At 43.0% G+C, this 25,291-nt stretch overlaps 2 protein-coding genes across 6 annotated transcripts in view; both read left to right on the top strand.

The window, feature by feature from the left end:
- Septin2 (septin 2) overlaps positions 1 to 9,845 on the top strand; it is a 32,125-nt gene extending 22,280 nt beyond the window's left edge. For all 4 annotated transcript variants that reach the window (XM_052750336.1, XM_052750338.1, XM_052750337.1 and 1 more), the window contains 7 exons: positions 616 to 750; positions 876 to 993; positions 2,521 to 2,622; positions 3,117 to 3,262; positions 7,523 to 7,606; positions 9,156 to 9,213; positions 9,726 to 9,845. In XM_052750336.1, the coding sequence (XP_052606296.1) occupies positions 616 to 750; positions 876 to 993; positions 2,521 to 2,622; positions 3,117 to 3,262; positions 7,523 to 7,606; positions 9,156 to 9,213; positions 9,726 to 9,827 (745 nt within the window). In that variant the 3' untranslated portion in view covers positions 9,828 to 9,845. The remainder of the gene's footprint in view (positions 1 to 615; positions 751 to 875; positions 994 to 2,520; positions 2,623 to 3,116; positions 3,263 to 7,522; positions 7,607 to 9,155; positions 9,214 to 9,725) is intronic.
- A 4,664-nt stretch (positions 9,846 to 14,509) lies between these two features.
- The window catches only part of Farp2 (FERM, ARH/RhoGEF and pleckstrin domain protein 2), a 98,156-nt gene continuing 87,374 nt past the window's right edge, over positions 14,510 to 25,291 (top strand). Inside the window, exon 1 of one of the 2 annotated variants that reach the window (XM_052750327.1) lies at positions 14,510 to 14,622. The gene's annotated coding sequence lies outside the window, so the exon portion shown is untranslated. The remainder of the gene's footprint in view (positions 14,623 to 25,291) is intronic. The other variant, XM_052750326.1, reaches the window with a different exon arrangement.

Below are 25,291 nucleotides of genomic sequence, written 5' to 3'. Positions count from 1 at the left end.
AATGGCTTCTCTTTGCCATTATTTTTATAAACAAGGAAATTAAGAAGGTAGACCAACCTGTTGCTTTTATTGTGTGGAAAATCCTACTTGTGTACCTGCTTCCTCCTTCTCCTAAACCTGCCACAAGAAAGCATCAACTTAGCAGCACTAACTCAGAAGAGGAAGGAAGGGGATGGGACTCCTTTGTCCGTCTTCTGCATTAAGAATGACCCCCTTCTCACCATTTTATGAATGTGCTGTCCTGTTCAGCAGCTTACATAATCCTGCCTTGGACTGCATGCTTTCTGATAGCGCCCTGCTTCTTGGCCTCCTGGGAAGCAGTTGTATGTCTTTAAAGGGTTGACAGCCTTCCAGTTTCACAGGCTACCTGTCAGGTGCTTATAACCTGTTATACTTAGATTGTTGACTGCCATTGCTTCACCAGACCTACTTAATACTTGTCACAGTTTAAAACACACACACACACACCCCTTCATTTTCCTAAAGATTAACTGTCTTCTGTTATGGATTGTTTTACATACTATATGGGAAAGGGGAGAGAAACTTGTTTTTTCTTTGAAGTTAGGGACTGCCTGTCTCTGTACCCCATGATTACTGTTGAACTTTGTGTTTCAGTTTTAAGACAATTATCTCCTACATTGATGAGCAATTTGAACGCTACCTACATGATGAGAGTGGACTGAACAGGCGGCACATCATTGATAACAGGGTACATTGTTGCTTCTACTTCATCTCACCTTTTGGACATGGGTGAGTCAGTTGTTTACCACGGAAACCTGCCGCGTGTTATAAGCAGTGAGATGATTTTGAGAAAAAAAATTGTGCTATATTCCTATGCTTTCCCTAAATGTGTGACTTTTGAACATTGTTTTTAGATTGAAGCCTTTAGATGTTGCATTTATGAAAGCAATACACAATAAGGTGAATATTGTGCCTGTCATTGCGAAAGCTGACACACTCACTCTGAAGGAGCGTGAGCGGCTAAAGAAAAGGGTGAGTAAGAGTTGGCCACCCATGCCTCCTCTGCATAACTTTGTGCCAGCTGTCCAGGAAGCAGGAGGAAGGAAGATTTCAACTGAGTTGCCAGAGGCAGGACTACAGAATTCATACTCAGTATTTGTAGATTTTTTTGTTTGTTCTGTTTTTTACTTTTCATCCTCATAGAATCAGATTTGTGTAGTTTAAATTCTTCTTCTTAGATAAAAATAGCCTCATGGAGTAGGAAGTGGCTGAGTAAAAGGAGCTCCCACTAGCATTAAGTGGATGTCTGTCCTCTTAACCCAAATGTTTTACTGCAGTAGTCTGTCTAAGTAGAATTGTTCCCTGTATTTGGGTTTTGAAAATTCATGTGGCAGCTGTCTACCACCTGATGCATCTCAGCTAGTTTAACACTGACCCGTCTTTATGGTGTCCTGTGTGGTGGTTTGTTATTTTTATTTTGTTTTTTTGAGATAGGGACTAAAGACATGTGCCACCATGCCCAGTTGAAGATTAACTAATTAATTTTGATATTTTGAGACAGTCTCATTGTGTAGCCCTGGAAATCAGTATGTAAACCAGGGTGGCTTTGAATTCAGAGGTCCACCAGCTTTTGCTGACAAGTGCTGGGATTACTCCCCAGACTTCTTTTTGCCTGCATGATGATTATGCATGAGGCGCCTGCTCATTGCCCAGGAACTTTAGGTGCTCATAGTTTCTCTTTGTTCTTGGGCTCTTGTTTTGCTAGATGATTGTGGGAGTGTTTTTAGTTTAGTAGTTTAGCTGTTGTTCAGGGACTATCATTAGTATTCCTACTGCTTTGTATGTTGAAGGTGATGGCTTGTGATTATTACTGTTATTATTGTTATTCTTGCAGACAGAAAAGCTCCCAAAATTCAAACGTACATAACCTTTTTTTTTTTTTTTGGTTTTTCGAGACAGGGTTTCTCTGAGTAGCTTTGCGCCTTTCCTGAAACTCACTTGGTAGCCCAGGCTGGCCTCGAACTCACAGAGATCCGCCTGGCTCTGCCTCCCGAGTGCTGGGATTAAAGGCGTGCGCCACCACCGCCCGGCTCGTACATAACCTTTTTAGCAGTTCTTAAAAGTGCTTGAAAATAACTTGTCGGTTGTTTGATCATTGATATATAAATAATTCTTATGTATTTCTTGGTATTTTCTTTTTGTTGTTGTTGTTGTGTTTTGGTTTTTCGAGACAGGGTTTCTCTGTGTAGCTTTGCGCCTTTCCTGGAACTCACTTGGTAGCCCAGGCTGGCCTCGAACTCACAGAGATCCACCTGCCTCTGCCTCCCGAGTGCTGGGATTAAAGGCATGCGCTACCACCGCCCGGCTTCTTGTTGTTTTAAGGTGATACTACTTTGTAGTCCTGGCTGATCTGGAACTTGTTAAGTAGATTAAACTGGCCTTGAACTTACAGAGGTCTGCCTGCCTCTGCCTCTTGTACAGTTCTTCTGAATTTCTAATATGAGTTAGCTAATGATACACAGTTAGCTAAAATTGATTCTAGTTTTGTTATTGTTCCAGATTTTGGATGAAATCGAGGAGCATAACATCAAAATCTATCACTTACCGGATGCAGAGTCAGATGAAGATGAAGATTTTAAGGAACAGACTAGACTCCTCAAGGTAAGAATTGGCTCCAGATATATAAAGTGAACAGTTCCATTTTCCTGTTTTCTTGTGTACATATTTTAAAATGAATGACTGGGAAAGCCATATTACAGCAATATAGTTTGGATATATTTAGGAAATTTTTACTTAAGGCTTGAAAATGTCATTGCAGGCTTGATTTGTACCATTTGGAAAATAACTGACATTTCTAAGTGAAATGTGTATGTATTTAGCACTCAGTCAAACATAGTTAAAGCCAGGCATACTTGCATACCTATTTAGTATCAGCACTAGGGATGCTGGGAAATGCAGAGGCAGGATGATCACTGTGAGTTAGAGGTCAGTCGAGTCTATATAGCCAATTCCAGGCCTTCCATAGCTATGTATGTCTCAAAACAACAATAACAAAAAAGCAGCTTTGTAATATAGCAGCAGGGAGCCATTTCTGCGCCCATTGTTGGTTTACAGTGAACATTGGTATTCTACTACTGCCTTGTATTTGTTTCTAGGCCAGTATCCCATTCTCTGTGGTTGGCTCCAACCAGCTGATTGAAGCCAAAGGCAAGAAGGTCAGAGGTCGTCTCTACCCATGGGGTGTTGTGGAGGTGGAGAACCCAGAACACAATGACTTCCTGAAGCTGAGAACAATGCTCATGTAAGACATTTGGTGTATTCATTATGGCAGAGCTTAACATCAGACTAATAAGTTAGGGACTGGGGTCCTTTACTGGGGCTCTGAATCTCTGTTGAACCTCTTTCTCATAGTACTTGTTCTTCTTGCTCTCTCATCTCAAGTCATTGATGCTAAAGGAAAATTAAACCTTAACCATGGCCCAAGAGGTCCTAGCTCCTGCTAGAAGGTGAACAGCCTCTTATAGTTGCCCCAGGCCCAGCTCTGACACATGGTGCTCCTCCTTGTTAGCCTGAAGATCTCACATTAGATGGTCCCAATTAGCCTTGAGGTTTCCGTTCATTTTTTGCAACTGATAAACTTCTTTATAGTTGAGTTTCACATATAGTAATAAAGATGTTGGTTGGCTTCAGACTTGATGTATATGCAATTATGACTTTGAACTTCTGATTCTCCTTCCTCTACCTCCGAAGTGCTGGTATTCTAGGCATGTGCCACCACACCCAGTTTATATGATGCTGGGAATTGAACCTAGGACCTTGTGCATGTTACACAAGCTCTTCACTAACTGAATTGCATCTCCAACCCCAATTGCTGTCATTAAGAGAGTAAAGTATAGATGTTACTTTTCTATTGCTGTGATAAAACACCATAACAAAGGCAACATGTAAAAAGATCTATCTGAGCTTTATGTTCAGAGGGATAGAGTCTGTCCTGGCAGGGAAGCAGCAAATATGGTAGTTTGTCGAAAGCTGAGAGTTTACTTCTTTAACTGACCACAGGAAGCATCGAGAGCACACTGGAAATGACATGAAGCTTTGAAATCTCAAAGCCTACCTCAGTAACAGACTTCCTTCAGTAAGGCCACAACTCTTAAACCTACCCAAACAGCGCTACCAATTGAGGACTAAGTATTTAAACATCTGAGCCGACAGGGAACTTTTCTCATTCAAACCACCACAATAAAAGAAAGCATATTGTTCAAAAAATACACTTTGATGGGAGCTAGGGAGATGACTGAACAGTAAAATGCTTGCTACTCATGTATAAAGACCTGAGCTCGGATCCCCAGCACTCAGACAACAGTCTGGGTACAGTGGCACATTCCTGTGATCCTAGTATTGTAGAGACAGGGAGATGGCTGAGGTTCACTGGCCAGCCAGCCTAGCCAGATCAGTAATTCGAAGTTCATTGTTAGATACTCTCTCAAAAATAAGGTAGAAAGGGGAAACTGGTGGCCCACGCCTTTAATCCAGCACATGGGAGGCAGAGGCAGATGGACCTCTGTGAGTTTGAAGCCAGCCTGGTCTACAGAATGGGTTCTAGACAGCTAAGGCTACACAGAGAAACGCTGTCTTAGGGGGAAAAAAGGTAGAGAGAGTCAGTGAAATGTGTCAGTTGGTGGCATTGGGGTGCTGCAAAGCCTGTACACATGGGCTATGGTGGGAGCACACGCATATAATTTAAATGTATTTTTTTAAAAAGACAGGAGAGAGAGATAGTTCAGCAATTTAAAATTGTAGTTGGACCTTCTTTGGACTGCCAGCTCCCAAATGATGACATGGAGACTTCTTATTAGTTACTAAAGCTTGGCCTGAATTTAAGTTTGTTCCCAACTAGCTCTTAAAACTTAAATTGGCCATATGTGGCCTTTAATCCTAGCACTTGGGAGGCAGAGGCAGGTGGATCTACAGTTCCAGGACAGCCAAGGCTACACAAACAAATCCTGTCTCAAAAAAAAAACAATCCAAGCTTCTATTAACCTGTTTATATTAATCTACATTCTTCCACGTGGCTTGTTACTTCTCCTCAGTACAGTACGTTCCACTTCCTCTGTGTCTGGCTGGTGAATCCCTCCCCACTCCCCCATGCATCAGATTCTTCCCAGAGTTCCTATCTTTGCCTGGAAGTCCTGCCTATCCTCTCCTGCCTAGCTATTGGCCATTCAGCTCTTTATTAAACTACTCAGAAGGTGCCTTAGGCAGGTGAGGTAAAACAGCAGCACATCTTCACGCAGTGTGATCAAATGTCCTACAACAGAAAATACTTGCTGTCCTTGCAGGGGACCTGGGTTTGCCTGTAACTCTATCTTCAGGGAGTTCAGCTCCCTCTTCTGGCCTTTGTGGACACTTGTGTATGTGTGCACACGAACTTTTTTCTTTTTATTCTCATTCTTTCCTCTGTATTTCTCTCCCTTTTCCCTCCCTATTTTGAACCCTCCCCCATTTTCCTTTTTTTTTTTTAAACAGAAAAAAGTATGGAGATTGATTGAAGAAGACACCCAGTGTAGACGTTTGACCTTTGCCAGCACACAGACACACACACACAAACAACGATAATGAAAATAGAGATCAGTGAGTTGGCTCAGCCAATAAACATGCATACCACCACACTTGACAACTTGAATTTCATCTGTAGGACCCATATGGTAGAAGGTGATAACTGACTCCTGCAAGTTGTCACCTGACTCTCATGTAGGCCATGACACAAGTGCCTCCCCATAAACAAGTTTAAACTTAGAAGAAGGGATTAAAGACAATACACCTCTCTTCTTTTTTAAGTATGTACTCCCCTCACCGTTGATTCTGAATAGTTTTATAATTAAGGGTAATGACTTTGGACAATACTATGAAAAACAAAAGAGGATATAGTTTGTGGAACCCTAGATTTTAAGAGGGGAAAAAAAAAGCTGGGTTGGAAAGATGGCTCAGCAGTTAAAAGTGCTTGCTGCTGTTGTGCCCACATCAGGTTCTCAACAACAGCTCCAGGTGACCTCTTCAGGCCAGTGTAAGCACCTGAAGACACATGTACACACATAAATAAAAATGTTTTTTATTAAAGAGAAAAAACCAGTCTGAGCTGATAATGTCGAAGTTAGGCTAGCATATGAACACCTGCGTGTTAGCATTGTTTCACCAATAGCAGGTTTGTTACTTGTGCAAATCAGGACCTGGGGGTCATGGCTACCGCCCAGCAAGCAGAGTGGGAGCCCCCAGTGCCTCTTAATGCTACAGGCTGTAAACCAGCATCACTCTTAAACATTAGCCTAGGAAATTCTGAAAATGTTACAGGTGTCAAATTAACATAAGATGGTCTGGGCCTGTTTCCTATTGTTGTAATTTATAAATATGGAAGCTTATTTGTCTCTTTCTGGAAGCTAGAATATTGGCATCTGGTGAGGGTTTCCTTGCTATGTTCAAATGAATCAGAGGTTATCACATGGTGAGACAGAACAGATACCTGATTTTATTTTTATTAGCATACAGTTATATATATTTTGGAGTATAGTGTATTTAACACCCATATAATGTATGTACCAAACAATTTCCTTCTCTGTGACTTCTTTATAGAACCTTTAAGCTTTCCTCTTGTAGTTCTCCATAAAATATACCTCTTTAATGAAAAAAGTTCAAAGAGACATAATCTGAATAAACTAAAATTTTGATGAGTTAAAATTGCCACTTACTAACACTGCTACTGAATGAGAACCCCTAAGATGTTGCTGTCTAAGTTACTACAAATGTAGCATAATGGTTTTGAGAGTAGTTGGGACACACTTGGTCTGCAGTGCTGAGCCCGTGGCTGTCCTAGCCCCTGTCATTCAGGGAGTGTTAGTGTTGTAGAAGAGGTGTGGTTCTCTGTTACATGCCAGTTGTGTATTTCTGAGAATGAAGAAGATCCATGGGGTTGAGGGTTTTGCTCAGTGGTAGAGCACTTAGGCCCTGGGTTTGGACCTCAGCTCTGGGAAAAAATAAGAAAAAAAGAAAAAGATTCAACTACCCTTTTATCCACATTCTTATTATTTCCCTAGATTCTCAGTAAATAGGAAGGTGTTATAATGTTCTGTACATACTTTTAAATGTATAGTATTTACAAAAAGCTACACAGACACCTATTTGAATAGTTTATTTTTCATAAGATCTTTTAGAAAAATGTGTTTTATTTCAGGTATCATTTACCTAAAAGTCTCCTGAAGTCTTTTTCGTATCCACATCCCTCCAGTGGTAATGGCTTTGTACTGTGTCTAGTGGTACCTGTGGCAGTGGTCAGGAGAAAGTGTTCTACCCAAAACTTTGTTGTAGCTTGTTGTGGTTGCAAAGGAGTTTACTTCACCTAGGCATTTCCAGTTACATAGCTTGTCCTGAGATTCCAGCAACCTGTGTACAGTTTACTAAACAATTACTTGGGCTCTCAGTACTGGCAGTTTTTTCTGTGTTCTTGATAGTTGTTCCCCATGAAACTGCCATAGGCATAAATCCCTGCTGTATTCCTTCTCTTTTTCAGCACCCACATGCAGGACCTACAGGAAGTGACCCAGGACCTTCACTATGAAAACTTCCGCTCTGAGAGGCTGAAGAGAGGCGGCAGGTTGTCACAGTCTTCCCCATATCATGTTCCCTGAGTCACTTTCCCTTGTCTTTTGTGTGCCTACCTCAGACTTCTTGATTACACACAGCATATGCTTCCTATTGAAAAATTGTTAAAAGTATATTGCTAATTCGGTCAAGTGGGGGTGGGGAAGAGACATTCATAATGTGCACATCAAGAGCAGTCTTGGAGGCTGGAGAGATGGCTCAGTGCTTAAGAATACTTGCTCATCTTGCAGGGGATCTGGGTTCAATTCCCAGCACCCACATTACAGCTCACAGCTGTCTGTAACTCCAGATCCAGGGGATTCCATGCCTTCTGGCATGTTTGGGCACCAGGCATGCTTTGGTGCATAGGTATACATGGCAGGCAAAATGCAGAGATGTGGAATAATAATAATAAAACCATTTATTTAAACACCAGAAATGGAAAAGCCAGAGGCTGGTATTGGTACTTCTTTAGCATTACTGTGTCTATAAATAAGGACAGGCTTGCTTGCCATTGAAAGCTATAGAGGGTAAGCTCGCCATGGGTGTCCCTGGAGTAGCAGCTCTGTTTTCTACAGACTCCATGTGGACACATTCATTCACTTTTTCTTTTTTACCATCCTAATGTATTTCTATATAAGATGTATATTTTGTGACCCAATCTGCATCGAATTAAACCATGTCTCCACTTAAAATAGAGCTGGATGAATAAGTGATATAGTTACTCAATGTCTTTTGGCAGGGGATAGAGAGATGACTCAGCAGTTAAGAATGCACACTGGCCTTCCAAAGGACTGGAATTTAGTTCCTAGGAAGCTTACAACTGCCTATAACTTGAACTCCAACCAGCACTCATGTGCATGTATACGTATATAGACACACATACACAGAATTAAGAATAAAAAGGCTTTTTGAAGTATTATGATGTTAATTTGGAAACCACACATAAGGAAAGGTTTTAGAAGCCGGAGTACATGAATCCCTACTAGTGGACTGGAGAGATGGCTCAGAGGTTAAGAGCACCGACTGCTCTTCCAGAAGTCCTGAGTTCAATTCCCAGCACCCACATATAGCTCACAACCATCTGTAATGAGATCTGGCTCCCTCTTCTGTATACATAATAAATAAATAAATAAATCTTTAAAAAAGAAAATAAAAGTATTCCTACTAGCACACCTTGGTGGTGGTGCCAGTGTGCTTAGAGATTACTTTCCTCAGTTCTATTCTACAGGCTCTGCTCATTCAGCTCCTCTGGCTCCTTCCAGGGACTGTTTTATTCACCATATAGTCATAAAGGGGAACTTACCTAAAAACCAAGACCCTTCCCTGGGTTAGACTGACTATTTATGACTGTAGAACAAAAGTCAGGTCATCTTCTGAAGTCCCAGTTTCACGTTTTGTCATTTTTCTTCCTTGTGTTCTCTTCTGTATCATGGCTTTAATTTAAAAAGCTGTAAGCATATAATTATAAAATAGTGGTCTTCAGAATTCTAAAGTTTTGTTTCTATTCAGAAGTACATTGCAGTATTCCAATTGTAATTTTTCTGTTGTTGTTCCCTTAGGAAAGTGGAGAATGAGGACATGAATAAAGACCAGATCTTGCTTGAAAAGGAGGCTGAGGTAAGTAGAATACCCATATTCTGGTGTCAACAAAAAGAAATCACTTCTTAGCCAAATCAATTCAGTGTGGATACTTGTCATAACTACAAAGCTACCTGAAAGATTGTAAGTAAGTATTTTAGAATACTTATTTGGAGCCTTTCTGAACATCTACAAACTTCAGTGACAATAATTGGTTAGAAGTCTGGGGATGTAGCTCTGTTGGTAGAGTGCTTATCTAGTATTCAGGACCCCCTGGGTGCAGTCTCAGTGAGGCATAAACTAGGCATGATGGATCTTGCCTGTATTTGGCACTTGGGAAGTAGAAACAGGGAGATCAGGAGTTTACATAGGGAGTTTAACTATTGCTTCTGTTTATTGGTAATTTGTCTTACTTGAATTTTTGATGAATTGTTGATCTTTTAGATTTTAGGTTTGTAAGTTTTTATTTGAACATATTATTGTATTTGAGAAAAACAGTAAAAGCTAAATATGACAACACCAACACTGTATCTGCTATGTCCCATTCCTAGCTTCGCCGCATGCAGGAGATGATCGCAAGGATGCAAGCGCAGATGCAGATGCAGATGCAGGGTGGTGACAGTGACAGCGGTACACTCGGGCACCATGTGTGAAATGGTGTTTTCATATTAGTAAGTTGGGGAGGTAGGGGATCTCATTATCAGCTCAACCTTGAATATGATGGGCTCCTCGTCTTAAACTTTACCCATGCGGTGCATTTTTTGAGTTAGCTGTATAGCTAGCCTTTATTGAAAAGCAGAAACCATTCTCTGCTGCCACCTACTGTCTAATGAAAATATTCCTATCTTCTAATGTTACAAATATAATTTATGTTAAACTTTCATTAGACAGTGTTGGAAACTCATTAATATTGTAAACATCTTCAAAGAAACTTCCTTAATTTATTAAAAGCTTTTGCAGATGAAAAGTATAGGTGTTAGGAAGAAGAATCAATGCCAGTTAAATGAGGGTCGCCTAGCTGCAAACTACTGACCTCCAGGCCTTTGAGGCAACCATTATGTGACCATTGGAAATTGGCATATCACTTAGATTTGTGCTTTAGTGTAATTCTCTACACTTGAGTTTCACGGAGCCTGATGGTATAGGAGAGCTTCATAAATCTTGATTTAGTTAACTGGTCATAGATACAAAACATTTTGCTCAGTTTATTCCCTTCTATAAGCAGAGGGAGTATTGTCAATAATCAAAGCAATAAATGCATCACTTCCATTTAAATTATTTTGTTTTTACTTTACAGAAAACACTCTTCGATAAAAAGAAAAGTATTCCTGATAAGTGCTGCAGCATCAAGTTTCTTAACACCCTTGGAAGTGTGCCCATCAGAATTTAAGTTCCTGTGTCTGAGGATTTCAGTTTTTTTGTTTTAACTTTGGATGGTTTTGATATTTGGTTCTTTTCTCTTTTTTTTACCCTCTGGTATGAAGTACTTTTAACATGTATATCTCATTGCTGTTACATTTTATATTTTGTGAGGTAAACCCTGTTTTCTTCTTCCTTAACCACTAATGTTAGAATTTATTTCTAAGAATTAGTCAACACGTATACTGTTAATAATAGTGAATTTCTTTGATTTAGCTGGCCTGACTAATCACTGACAAGTACTCTTGATTTATATCGAGACATTTTTATTTGTTCAGAATGTTCCTGTGTGGTGGACATGATGTACCTGTGACAGACAGAAGTGGTTGTGCATACTTGGTGGCAGAATATTTGCTTATTAGAACGAAGTCACACTGTTAACTTTATATTTGTGCAGAACACCTAAAACCACTTTTGCTGCTGTAGTTAATACGGTTAATTCATCTGCACGTTTATCTGTTAACCAGGCAGAATAGAGGAGAGTACCTAATGAGATACATGTTTATGCTTAAATGCCTTTTAAAAAGCAGGACTTCAGGGTCAGATTTTAAGAGCTCTGGTTTCTAGTGCCAGATCCTTTCAAACCTCTGTAGAGAACTCACTACAAGGACTTTTTAGACTGTGGACACTGATTATGCTGTGCTGTGGAGAAAACCAAAGCAGCTCTGAGCTCCAGCTTCATATTGTAACAAGACTCTCTACACAGTAAGAGTCAATCAACTTTTTACTCAACTAAAAAGGCAATACTTTTTTAAAAAACCAAAATGTTTGTATTTTATACTGCACTTTAATGTACTTTGTATAACTAGGTGCAAAAGATCTACCATGGCAGTGGGAATAATAGTCCTTGGCTGGCATGCATCTGAACCCAGGCTTGTGATTGGGTGGTGCTCTTGCACAAAATGCCGCTTGAAGCCCAAATGCCTGCCAGGTTTTTCTCTAACACTTCCCTTTTTCAGTGATTTTTCTATTGAGAAGAACATAGCAGTTTTTTATGTACAGACTGTCTCATCTGTTTTCAGCCATTGCCATTTTCCTCAGTTTGTGTCGTATAAATGTCTTCATGGCATGAATGAAAGGCATTCTGTGCCGCAAGCAGGTGAGCAGAGCCGTGCCTGGTTTATCTCTGGCACTCTGGCCTGCCCTCTCTTGCCATGTCTTCTAATGTCAGGTAATGGCCACAGAAAGGGGCAAGTGAAGGAGATGGTGGTGTGGAGGGAGTGAAGCAGGTGCTAGTTCTGCGCTTTCATCTTGCTGCAGAAGAAAGTGTTTGATGATAAGGCAGGGGTTTATATTTAATTCAGGCCAAAAATAGTACTAATAAAAGGAGACTTTAAAATTGTTATTACAAATTACAGAAAATGATACGTCCGCTCGTTTTGCCCCTTCACTGTTGCCTCACTGTGAATGGTTTCGGGGTTCATTGTCTGAAGCTCCTACCAGACAAGTGTTGATGGCTTCAGAGTGCACCCATGCAATCCTTTGTTTGGGTTACTTTAACATTAATTTGATTGGAGAAAGATGGCTTTTAAATAGAAAAGCATTTCCAGGTATTCAGTGTGAGCCCTGGTGAGCTAAGGGTGCCACTTAGGGCCAGCTGACATTGAAGGATGGCAATGTGTGCTGGAAGGTCTTGCAGCCGCAATTCTAAATCCCCCTTCAGTTTTTCCACCCAAGTCTAAACATACACTTTTGCTAATAAATGCTCTCTCACAAAGAAGTAACTTGTGCCTGTAGAAATGTATTTTGAAAACACATTGTACACTTCAACTTTGTAGCCATTTAAACTAACCCTTTTTCAATAAAGCACTATTATTTAGATATTAAATAAGCAGTCCTCATTTTATTTGAGTAAGGTGTGAAGTCCACTGGGAAGATTCAGGGCCCCAATGACAACTGTGAATCAGAACAGGAAGTTACTTGTATTAATAGCATGAGTACTGCATCAGAGATAACTCAGATACTCCAGAAGAAATGGTACAGCTGGGACAGAACTATCAGGCTGTCAAATTATCTACAGATTATTTGGTTAAAATGGACACTAAAACTTCATAGGTAAATTTACTAATTAGAAAATGAAGCAACAACTGTTAAACATAGTGGGAAGTAAAAGTGATCCAAATATATTTCTAATTCTCCATATAAAGAGGTAAAACTGTATTTATTGCTTGGGAGTGATTGAGACAGTCTCCCTTTGTAGCCTGGCTAGCCTGGAACTCCCTCTGTAGAGCAGGCTGGTCTGCAACTCATAGAAATCCACCTGCCTCTACCTCCAGAGTGCTGAGATTAAAGGTGTAAGCCACCATGCTCAGATTTTTAAGTGTTTTACATTTTTGTTTTATGTGTATGAGTGTTTTGCTTGTGTGCATGTGTCTGTACAATGTGCATGCTTAGTGCCCAGGGTGGCTAGAAGAGGATGTCAGATTCCCCAGAACTGGAGTGACAGATAGTTGTGAGCAGCCATGTGGGTGCCAGAAATAGAATTTGGGTGTTTTGGAAGAACAGCCAGTGTTCTTAACTGCTAAACCATCTCTCCAGCCCAGAAAAGCAACTTTAAAAACCAGAATTTGGACTGGTGAGATGGCTCAGTGGCTGAGTACTGACCACCCAACCTGATCAAACCTGAGTTTGATCCTGAGACTCACAAGGTGGAAGGAGACACAAGGCCACACAAACCTAAACTTTATCCTAATCTGAATGAACCTCCTCGACTTGGCCTCATGCTTATTTGGGTAGCCAGACCACTGGATTGACCGCCCCAGTATCATCTGGGCCCCTCTTCCTCTTGCTTTCTGAACAGCACGCTGACCCCAGGGTAGTGAGACTCCTGCTCTCTAGGTCATTAGGTTGCTCAGGTCTAACCTCATTCCTGCCCTATCCAGCCACTTTTCTTATGATTGGTAGCACACTCAGTGGCACTGGCTGGTTAGAGGAAAAGCCTAGGGTGGTAGAGAAAGTTGGGAACCCTCTCCACATTGCTGAGCCTAGTTTGCCTTGGGGAAGCTGAGGCCCTCCCATCTTGTCTTAAGGACTTCTCTCCAAAAGCCAGTTCTTTGTATGAATCGCTTGGGGCTGTGCGCCAAATCGTTCCTGGATTTATTTAGCTTGGACGTGGTTGAGAGGGCTGGCTCTCTGCAGGGCCAGTTAACCAATGGAAGAAGGAAACGAGGATGCTGAAAATCACAGGAGTGGAGGGCCCAGAATCAGGTCTCACCATTTTGATTCCCAGAAAGAGTCTCAAAACCAGAAGGGAACAACAAAGGCTTCCAGGGGTCTTCCTTGATGTAGCCTGCCTCTGGTACAGTACTCAAAAGCGACCCTTCAGTAATACCTGGTGCCCACAGACCACAATTCCACTCTTCCCAGGTGGGGCACGATGGATGGGAGGCAAGAAGGAGGCTGGCAGTCAGGGGCATGACCAAGGCTGTGAGTGCCAGGACAGTTCCGCGAGCTGGGAGCAGGCTGTACCCAGAATCGGATCACCTTGCTTGCCAAAGCCAGGCTGTAGGCTGAGACCCGCCCATGTGCCAAAGTCCCGCCCAAGGCTTATGTAGGACCCACCAGAGTGCAATCCAGGGCTGAGTTCTCAAGTTGTTCCGAAGTCGGGTCCAAGACCGAATCTTCCCGGCATGCCAAAGCGAAGAGTAAGAATAAGAACTCCCCGCTTCCTAAGTCCCACCCAGCGCAGAGTTCTCGGGTCCTCAAACCCCTCCCAGGGCCGAAGACCGGCCCACTGTACGGAAGCATGGTTCCACCCGCGGAGGAGCTCCCCGGCTTTGCTTTTGACATTATGGTTCTCTCTCGCCCCGCCCTCCCCCGCGTGGTCACCAATCAGAACGAAGTGCTGCGCTCGCAGGCGCCGGTCCGGAGGACCCGCCCGCAGGCCAATCGGCGGTGCGTCCGCGGGGGGGCGGGGCTGCGGCGGACGCGCGGCGGGGGCGGGGAAGCAGCTAGCTGTCGGGATCGGGCGGCGCGGGCGCAGGCCGTGGAGGAGGCCTGGCTGGCGGCGGCGCGGGCCGGTGTGGCACGGTGAGGACGCGGCGGCCGTGGGCGTGGGCAGGGGGGCGAGTCGCGCAGGGGCGGTGGGGCGAGCTTGGGCTTCCTTCGCTGGCCGAACCTCAGTGGAACCTGAGCCGGCCCAGGCCTGAGGCTGGCGGTCCACCAGAGAAAGTCCACGCCCGGGCTCTGAGGCCTTCGTGAGGCGCGCCAGCTCCTCATCGAGTCCGCGTGTGACAACACACGTCTGTGAAAGGCCTCTCCGTGGAGGGCGAAGGGAGGAGAGTCTTGGGTCGAGACTGGATGTCCGCTGCGGACAGGGGTGTTGCTGGTGTCGATGGGCAGTCTGGGGCGGGCTGCTAGCTGCAGCGTTCCGAATGGAGCCTGGCTGTCAGCAGAGTACCGAGGGCAGGAACATCACACGTGGAGGCCAGCTGTCGAGAAAGGGGGATGATCGAGAGTTTGGGCGTCTCTCCTGGGCACTGGGTGTCTCCTGGGGAGTTAAGGCCCACTAGAGTGCCCTCCTGAAGACACCCCCTCCCCCAGGCCAGTGAGCAACAAAGCAGGAGCCTTGGGAAGCTGCACCAAGAGCCACAAATGAAAGCCCAGAAGGGCATCGGCCACTCCCTGGTTTTTCTTTCCAGCCTTTCCTTCAAAACTGAGAACCAGGTGTCAGTGTTCCTACTCTGCTAGGATCTAGAAATAGTACTGGCCCATTGCGTTTCACTCACTCTAGATTATAAACACCTTTGCCATTTACATGTGGCAGTGATTTCTCAGAATCTTTCATGTCCCGGGAATGGTGGTGAAAAATATAAACGAAAAAGCAAGGCATTCATGGAGGAAATAATGTCGATACATAGTGTTTAGAAAGAATGGAAAGACAGAATTCCGAGCAGAATCTTTCAAGGGTGACTTTTCTCTCTAGCTTTGTTTTGTTTCCATGAAGTGTTTTTGACTGGGCCACTGTGAAAATGTTTGGTAATTAGTGGGTAACACTGAATTTGAGTGAGTCTTATGGCGACAGTATTATAATCGGCACTACAGATTCTCTCAGTGTTAGAAAGATGAAAGAGGTCGTTTGAAATAGGAAGGTGTGAAGTAATCTTTACTTGTAGGCTAAATAAAATTTTTGTGAATTCCCGACACAAAAAGTCGTTTGTGAAGCACTTTTATGGCTGTTATTTGTCAGTTCTAAAGTCTTCAAAGGAGACATGCCCAAGCTGCACAGCCTTCCCACATTCCCACCTACATCCCCCACAGTTTTTCCATAGCCCAGGCTGGCCTCCAGCTCACCACCCTCTTACCTCAGCCTTCTGAGTGCTGATGGAACAGTTGTGCATCATGAGTGCCTTTGCACAACTCCGTTTTAAAGGACAGGAAGAAGTTAACTGGTGGGTTTAGGATGACATTCTGGCATATGTGCAAAACCAGTCATCGACCCTGCTTCTCTAATGACCTTGCTTTGCTACATTTTATGGGTGCTAATGGCGAGTTAGGTTCCTTCCTACAAATTCCTTTACCAAAGAGGAAGTCACTATGAGGTATATCCCTCATTTATCCCTGCCTTAGACTCCTTATCCGTGAAGTGGTTTAAAACGTACTTACCTCGTAGGGTTGTTGTGAGGACTAAGAATCAACTTTTGACAGCTGTTAAGATGCCTTGAATTACGTTAGTACTTTCTGAACTTCAGTAATTGTTACTATCAAGTGAAAGAGCAGCCTGAGTAAACAGTGGCACAGGCTAACCCTGGGTATTTGTCAGATGAGGTGGTAGAGCATTAGTGATGCCACAGTTACCTGCTTGGAGGGAAGGATCTGAACTGGATTGCCTAAGCAGTGATTAATCCATGAGTAATCCCCATGGGAAGTCATGTATGTCTATTTGTCAGTTTCCCCCTTTCCAGACATTCCTGCTTCTAGTCACATGAACACCTGTATTCAGACGTTAATGGATTTCTCTAAATTCTGCCTACCATTTCAGTTACAATCATATTTTCCTTTCCCCCATTTTCCTGTCTGGTTTCCGGTTTCCCTTCATGAGCTTTGCACACGCCATGCAGTGCTAAGTATGCAGCCAGAGCACATTGAAAAGCTGGATGAGTTTAGTCCACTCTCTTAGGTCACTATGTGTAGAGTCAGTTGGTTCTAATGTATCTGTTGATGTGAGGGTTTGACTTTATCGAGGAAAGCTGGAAAGTTGAGGATCTCAAAGAACTTAGTATGATAAATTCCAGTGTTACAATTTTCTTGGGAGTGTTTATGTTGGAGAGGATTGTGGTCTACTATTTTTGGAAAGCAACTACTAGTCAGTATGTGATATTTTGATTTTGGAAATCCCACTTTTAAAAAATAATCAGATCAGCAAACATTGTATCAGTCAGGTGGTTAAGTAAGTACTCTTGGCCAGTAAACATTCTTTGGCAAGCTCATTCCTGTCCCTCCTCAAAGCATAATTTGAACCATTTTGATTCCGAGAAAGATGCCTCAAATACGCCTTTAAGCTTAAAGATGAAATGGTGTATACACAAAAATTAAAGTGTAAAAAAAATTCTTGAGGACATGGACAGAATCAGGAGGGCAGAATGATTTGAGTGACTTTGTTTTAGTCCTAGAAGATTATTTCCCACTAAGCCTAAATACTAAGGTATTTTAGTTTATTACTCCTTTAAAATAAAAAACCTGAGGACGGTTAGACGGCTGAATGGGAAAAGGTGCTTGCCGCCAAGCCTGGTGACCTGCACTGGAACCGAGGACACACATGGTAGAAAGGGATAAATGGTTCCCAAAAGCTGTGCTCTGACTTCTTTATGTGAGCAATGTCAAACATGTGCACACACATACACAAGTTAATGTAATTAAAAAACAAAGGCACCGTGACAACAGGATCCCATGAGGAAGCCTGCTTTGGCTTATCTCTCCTCCCCAGCCCATCCTGATCACATCCCAAAATGAATTTAGTAATATCGCCGCACCCCACCTTCAAAACCTGCTTCAGTATGGACTTCCATCTAGTTGACCTGCTGGAGCCCTAACAGCCCAGCCTCAGGCAGCTTCTTCTGCTCTTCTCTGGTGTCTTGAACTAGCTGTACTCTGCCTTTTCCCCTAACCCTGATCACACACAGGTAATGTATCCACCCCACCTGAGTGAGACAGGGTCTGGCCATGTAGCCCTGGCTGTCCTGGAACTCGATATGTAGATCAGTCTGGCCTCGAACTCTTTCTCAGGCGTGCTGGGATTAAAGGCGAGTACCACTATGCTCCACCTGATCTCTTGCTTCCTGTGGGACCCCCAGCCCATTGAGCCTGGGCGGCCACTGCTCTAGTGATTTTCTTTTTCCTCACTGTGCCGTGGGCAAGTGGTCTTGTGTGCTCACTCGGTTGGTTCCCTTTCTTGATTCAACTCCTTTGTGTGTACACCATAGAGTCAGGGTGGAGTTGAGGCCCTCTGCAGAGGTGAGGAACTGCCAAGTCATTCTCCTCCATGAGCTGGAGTTCCTTGAGCTGTACTGCCACCATTACAGGTGGTTGTGACAGTAAATGACACAGTGTAAAGCAAAGGGCTGGATCTGGGCCTCCTGGCAGTGGTGGTCATTTGGGACATAGTAGCTACGGTCATGGGTATGAGGACTGATAAGTCTTTTTGGTTAGACTGTCCCTCCATCCCAACTGCTCCTCCACCTGCCACATTCCCCTCTGCCGTCCTCACTTTATCTAGCATACTTAACTACCATTAACTAACATACTTCATCTAACATTCCCACTGCATTGTTGGGATTTTTCCCCCTTGGAAGTTCCTATATCCTTAAACATTCAGAGTTTCTATAGTATCAGAATAAGTGATCAGTAAATGTTTGAAATACATAATAATAACAAATCAGTAATCCAATATAATAATAAAGTTTTGCGTGGGGGCAACCTCCGATGCTAAGTTTTGTGGAGCCTAAAGCATATGTGATTAGAAAAGGGTAGGCGACTCACATCAGCCTATAATTCCATCTCCAGAAGGATCAGACACTTTTGGTCTCTGTGGGTACCTGCACTCAAAATGTGTGAGTGCACGTACACACACACACACACACACACACACACACACACACACACACACACACATGCACGCACGCGCACACACATACACACACAATTTAAAATAATAAATATAAATCTCCTTTAAAGAAATAAGGTTACAGATAAAAGTTAATTCATTAAATAAACATTTGTTTAGTATGAGAAAAAGTAAGGAGCTAGAAATGTAGCTGATAACGAGTGAGCACTTTCCTAACATACACAAAACCCTGGGTTTGATCCTCAGAGCCATAGTAGTACATCCCTGTGATCTCAGCATAGGGTGGTAGAGACAGGAAAACCAGAAGTTCAGAGTCATCAAAGACAGCCTGGGCTACATGAGACCCTGTTTGGAAAGAAGGCAGGACACATTTATTACCTGACATATAATCCCTTTTTTCTTAGCTCTGTATTTTTAATTTCCTTTTCATGACAGTGGGAAAATAAAATTCATTCATCCCTCTAGAATAGCTGATACTTTTTTATTGGTAGGGCACATAATTTATGATTTTACATATAGGCATATTTTATAATAGTGCACAAACAGTTTTGTGTTTCTGGGGCCAGGGAGGGGGGGGTGGAGATCTTTATTTGCACAATTACATTTAATAAGGAAGAAAATATTCATCAAAGGCATATTTACAATTGTAGTTCTGTATTATTGACCTGTTTTTCTGATAGGTAAGGATTTGTACTTTGTCTTCTGAGAACTGAACTCTGCCTAGAGTTTAACAGATCTATTAAAAATGTCCTCACGAAGGAACTTCCGGCTCCTTGTATTTCTGTCTTCTGGTTTCTTTTCCATTGTCCATATACCTTCCAGGCTAGATACTAGTGGATCCATTTGTGCTGGTTGCCTAGGGCCACAGGGTGTGAGCAGCATTCTAGGAGCTCATTTCATTTGAATGTACGTCCACCTTAGTAGGTCCTTATCTGGCGCCCAGCAGTGCCAGCTGCTCTTCCAAGCTACCTTCTTGTGGGGGAGAACGGCACAGGCAGAGTTACACCGGACAGATCCAACAACCTTAAGTGGTTACAATCAGAATAACTTTTTAGTAAATTTTATAGAAACATATGACGATAGGAACACTTTGCTTGGGGCCTTACCAGTATCTTGGAACTGAGGCCCATGTGAGAGACCTAGAAACCCGAGCCAGACTATTTTTTTTTTATCAAGTTAACTTTGATTGGGGGCAGTTTTATACCCATGCTTGATGCCAAATAAACCAGTAGTGTGTAGAGTGAAGGTCCTAAGTGCATTTTCCTTGGCTAGTGGAAATTTGTTTGGGAAGGAGAAAGTGATGTTGGAAATTAACTTACAAGGCTTTACTAAATATTTTGTCTATTTTATTAAAGTCACAGTTTCTTCAGTAGTAGTTAATATGGAGAGCAGACCATAATATCTAAATTAGCTCCAGTGTTAAAAGTTTTGCTTGTTTTATTTACTTTTGGCTTTTTGAGACAGGGTTTCTCTATGCAGCCTTGGCTGTCCTGGAACTCATTCTGTAGCCCAGGCTGGCCTCGAACTCAAGGATCCACCTGCCTCTGCCTCCCAAGTGCTGGGATTAAATACATGCATCACCACACTCAACTAAAAGTATTTATTAATTGAACTGTTGTAGAAAAACAGAACAAGAACAACTATAACTCTTAGACAAGGGACAGTATTCTTGCCTCCTCTGGAAGGTTGGCAGCTATCAGTAAATCATGAAGCAGGCCATTACAGGTGCTGTGTGATATCAAAGGTAATATATATATCCATTACTGTAAAAAGTTGGGAAAGAATTTTACATTGGAAAGAAGAGTAAAAATCAGTCCTTTATCCTCTCCCAGTGAGAACCACCATAAACATGTGTGGGCTTGTTTTTTAGGAAGGATGGGTTTATTTTGGCTCATGGTTAAAATGTGTGATAGTGGAGCTTAGTTTCTGGGAGTGCACACTCCATTCATCCTGGCCCTCCCACTCATTAGCTAGAACATCTGGATATGTGCATGATGCAGCTGCGGAGGACTCTGGCAAGCAAAAGGTAATGGGCAGTGGAGATGAATGCCATCAACAGAGAACTTCCTGTTTGCCCCCCACTGTTCCCTGTCTTGCCATCAGAATATTCATAACCTGGAGGTGGGCTTCAGGTAGGGATAGGGAGAGCTACAGAGAAGCCCTCTAGTTTGGGCTCCAGAGGAGAGTGGGGAAAGTCCACCATTTTTCCTCTTTGCCTCTTCATTGCCGTAGCAGTTGCCTTTTTCCCCTCTACCCCCTTGGAGCTCCGTCCCAGGCAAAGTACAATTTGTAGGCCAGCAGGGCTGCTAAAGCCCCAGATTTCTGGCTAAAGGACTGAAAAGGGAGCTTTATGAACAGGAAAGTGTACCAGAGAGACCACAGAGAGAAAGTTTGAGAAAGTTGCCCCTTAAAGTTTTATGGACTTAGGGGCTCCACACTGATCATGTGTGGGTCAGAAACTGAGAACCAGGGTCTAGAGAGATGATTCATCAGATTAGAGCACTGGCTGCTTTTCCAGAGGACCTGTGTTCAATTTCCCAAACCCACATGTCAGTTCACAACCAGTTCCAAGGGATTCAATGCTTTCTTGGGGCCTCTGCACATATAGGGTTTTCCTGGGGAACATCAGGGCTCTGAAGTGGAGTTGGCACTGAGACAATATTCCATAGAAGACTGGATGGGACTGCAACCTGAATGTAGTCAGGCCAGTGTCTGCTCACCAGAAATACCAGTATGCTCCACAGGACTGAAATAAGACCTACACTCCACAGCACAGTGCTTTTAAAAGTCTAGGATATAATCCAAAGATACTCATACCTGAAAACCCAGGGAAATGCTCACAAGCAAAAGACAGACTGAAAGTGAAGTGATGTAAATATGGAACCAATCTGAGAACTTTGTGATTGTTAGTATGCTGGCTAGTCTTATGTCACCTTGTACAAAAGTACAGTTATCTGAAAGGAGGGAACCTCAACTCAGAAAATGCCCCAATAATATCTGGCCTTTCTTCTTCTGTCCCTGGAAGTCCTGCCTAACCTCTTCCAGCCCAGCTATTGGCCATTCAGTGCTTTATCACACCAGTCACAGCAACACATCTTCACACAGTGTACAAACATCCCACAGCATTCTGGGGATGCACACTCAGGTCCTCACACTTGTACAGCAAGCACTTGACCAACTGAGCCGTCTCCCCAGCTCTGCTACGGCCTTCTTAAAGTCTTGACATCACCAACACCAGAAGTTCCTGACTGATCCGGTGGAGGAGCCAGTGTTTGCCGCTGGGCTCACTTGTCCACATTGGTGCAGGCAATGACTCCAGCTCTGGTTTCTGCAGGGCCAAGGCCACGTCAGCTTCCGCCTGGCAGTGCTGCAACTGTGTCTAGAGAGGTGCTGATTGTTGAGTCAGTGAGACTCCTAGGAAGGGTGTGGATGCTCACACCTGCCCGTCTGCCTAGCTAGCTGTTTCTCATCAGTTCTTTGAACCTTGCCCTGTAATATAAAACCAGACATTGTTTTTCAGCTTCTGCATATTGATTAACTTGCTTACTTATTATTTTTTTTTTAAAAATCAGTTATGCTTGGAGAAGAAGGGGCCCATCCCTTGCTGTACTGCAGCAGTGTAGCCCAAGGTTGGGGGACTGGGTTGGAGTCCATTTATGGAAGATGACTCATGGGCCGGTGAGAAGGCTCAGCTGGTAAAGGCACTTGCTGCCAAACCTAATGACCTTAGTTCCATCCTTGGACCCACATGGAAGACCGAGAGAACCAACTCCCACAAATTGTCCTATGACCTCCACATACGTGCTGTGGCACAGATATGCCCATACACATACACACAAACGTTTTTAAAGTTCATAATATTGAGTAGATTTTAGACCTGTTAGACAAATTTCATGAAAATGCTAAATATCATACTCTGTCTCTTTGGCTAGTCAATAAAGAAGCTTGCCTCTTAATTCTCCTATTAGGACCCAGGGTTTCAAGGAAGGCAGATGTCCACTACTCAACAGCATTCTAGCTAGCTCCCTTAACTGTGGACAGTAGACTGTGCCTTTGTTCAGGGAGAGCAAGAACCTTGGTAACCAGATCGAGGCTCAAAGCTGACTCTGTCGCTTCTGGGTTAAGTGTTCCTTCTCAGGCTCTATTTATTTGTTTACTTAAGCCATTTTAATGCAGAGCTTTCCCATACACATTCTGTCCTATACATCCCCCGCCCCCACTGTCAGCAGCCCTTCCAGAGTAGATGTCTGTTACATCACCACCATCCCCAAAGCCTTTGCCAACTTTTAGGCTGAATTTTCCAACTTTAGGAAATGACATGTCACAGGGTTTTTTAAATTATTATTTTTAAATGGGAACATAACCAAAGCAGCCAAATTTGTAGTGAATGGTACAAAATGATGGAAATTGTATCCAGCTACCAGAGATATTTTTAGGGATGCAGACTACAAAGCATTCCATTCACATGGAAAAAGAGATGAGAAAATTGCTTGAGTCCCCTATATAGGTTGCTGATTCTTTGCCCGGCCTTTCTGTGGACTTCTGGGAGTGGTGTTCCAGCAGATACCAGGACAGGGCAGAAGTGGACTGTAGGCTCCCAGACCTGTGTTTCTTCTGACCTAGTCTTCTTAATATTTATTTATAAGCACACAAAACAAAATAAAGTTCATTCCTGTTAGGTCATATCTTACATAAGGCAGATTTAGAGCATACCCCCCACCAATTATTCCTCATGTCAGACTAAAGAAAATGATACTGAGTGAAGCAGCCTGTGATTCTGCAGCAAGAGCCCGGCTGTTTGCTGCTTCTGAAACAGTTGAGAGACCAGAGATGAAGATTAACCAGCATTCCTACACTGGGATTGTCTACCAGTTTTCTATCAAATTCTATTCATCTCTCCTAAACTTAGTAATGCACTGAGCTTTAAAGTCTCACCTTAAGTCCCTGATTCAGACTCCACCTTAAATCTGAGTACTTGTTAAGTGGATAGTTCACGCCACATCACTCACTGTTGCGAACAGCAAACAGATTTGTCTTTGAACTTGCAGCACAGTGCCTCCAGGGTCATTTCTTATCCAAACCAGTGTGAATAGAGTGTGTTGGACTCTGGGTCTCAGCTGCAGCTCTATGAATGCCTCTCTTTGAACCAGATGACAAGAAAGACAAAGGTCACTGCTCAGAGGTGTGTAAGCTTGCAGCGGTTTCCCTGGTGAGACTCAGGGTTCACGAGAGCTTTGATATCCCTTGAACTCTTCCGTGTCTTTTGTTCTCATGACCGATGAACTAATTAATATTAGATGAAAAGTTACAGCTAGGTTATAGTCAATCTGTTTTTAAATATATTTTTACTAAATATACATATACAATATGAATTTATGGCTTAATTGTGTAAGATTTTTTTAAAAATTGTTTTATATGTGTGTGCACATGTTCATGCAGGTGCCAAAAGAGAGTGTCAGATTCCCTGGAACTGGAGCTAAAAGTGGTTGTAAGCTTCCTGATGTGAGTGCTAGGAACTAAACCCAGCTTCTCTGCAAGAATAGCTAGTGCTCTTAACTGCTGAGTCATTCCATTTGTTTTGTTTTTGAGAGAGAATGTTTAAGAGCATTTGTTCTTGCAGAGGACCTGGGTTTGATTGCCAGCACCCACATGACAACTCACAACCGTCTATAACTCATTTCAGGGACCCAGTGCCCTCCTCTGACCTCCTCAGGCATCAGGCACAGACATACACACAAGCAAAATACTCATGTAAAAAAATAAATCTTTAAAAAGGAAAGAAGGGAAGGAGGAAGGCAGGAAGGCCTACTGCTCTTGCAAGAGGACCCAGGTTCGGTTCCCAGCACCCACATGATGGTTCACAACCATCTGTAACTTCAGTACCAGAGGATCCAATGCTTTCTTTTGATCTCTACAGGCTCCTATTGGCATGTGGCACACACATACACACCCACACAAATAAATAAGTAAATAAATAAATATTTTTTTAAAAAGGATCCCGGTTCAGTTCCCAGCATCTATATGGTGACTCACAACTGTCCATAATTCAAGTTCCAGGAGATCTGATGCTCTTTTGTGACCTCAGGCACTATATTCATGAGGTGCTCAGATATACATGCAGGCAAAACACCTATACACATGAAAAATAAAAATAAGTAAGGAGCTGGGCTAGAGAGATGGTCCAGTTAAGAGCATTTGTTAGGAGACAACGTCTTACTATGTAGCCCAGGCTGGTCTTGAACTTGTGACCACCTGCCTTAGCCTCCTAGATGCATGTGTATGCCACCACACTGTGTGGTTTAATGCTTTATAAAGTGAACTCTGTCTGCCCTAGGAGTACTTACCCTGTGCCCTGTTTAAGTAAGAGAGGGACTATTATCCTGAGTGAACTAGCAAAAACTTGCATTTTCTTTTTATATGTTTTTTTTCTTCATCTTAGTGTGTACTTCTAGGTCCTGTGGTTATCCTTATTCATTTTCTTAGAACTGCATGGTTAGATGCAACCATCTTATAACAAATACAAGCTGGGCAGCGATGGCACATACCTTTAATCCCAGCACTCAGGAGGTAGAGGCAGATGATCTCTGTGAGTTCAAGGCCAGCCTGGTCTACAGAGTGGGTTCCAGGACAGCCGAG

The sequence above is a fragment of the Peromyscus californicus genome, unplaced genomic scaffold (genome assembly GCF_007827085.1).
Source record: "Peromyscus californicus insignis strain IS unplaced genomic scaffold, ASM782708v3 Scaffold_21__1_contigs__length_65335640, whole genome shotgun sequence".
Lineage (NCBI taxonomy): Eukaryota > Metazoa > Chordata > Mammalia > Rodentia > Cricetidae > Peromyscus > Peromyscus californicus.
The sequence above is the reverse complement of the archived record's forward strand: the minus strand, read 5'-3'. Positions and strand labels throughout refer to the sequence as shown.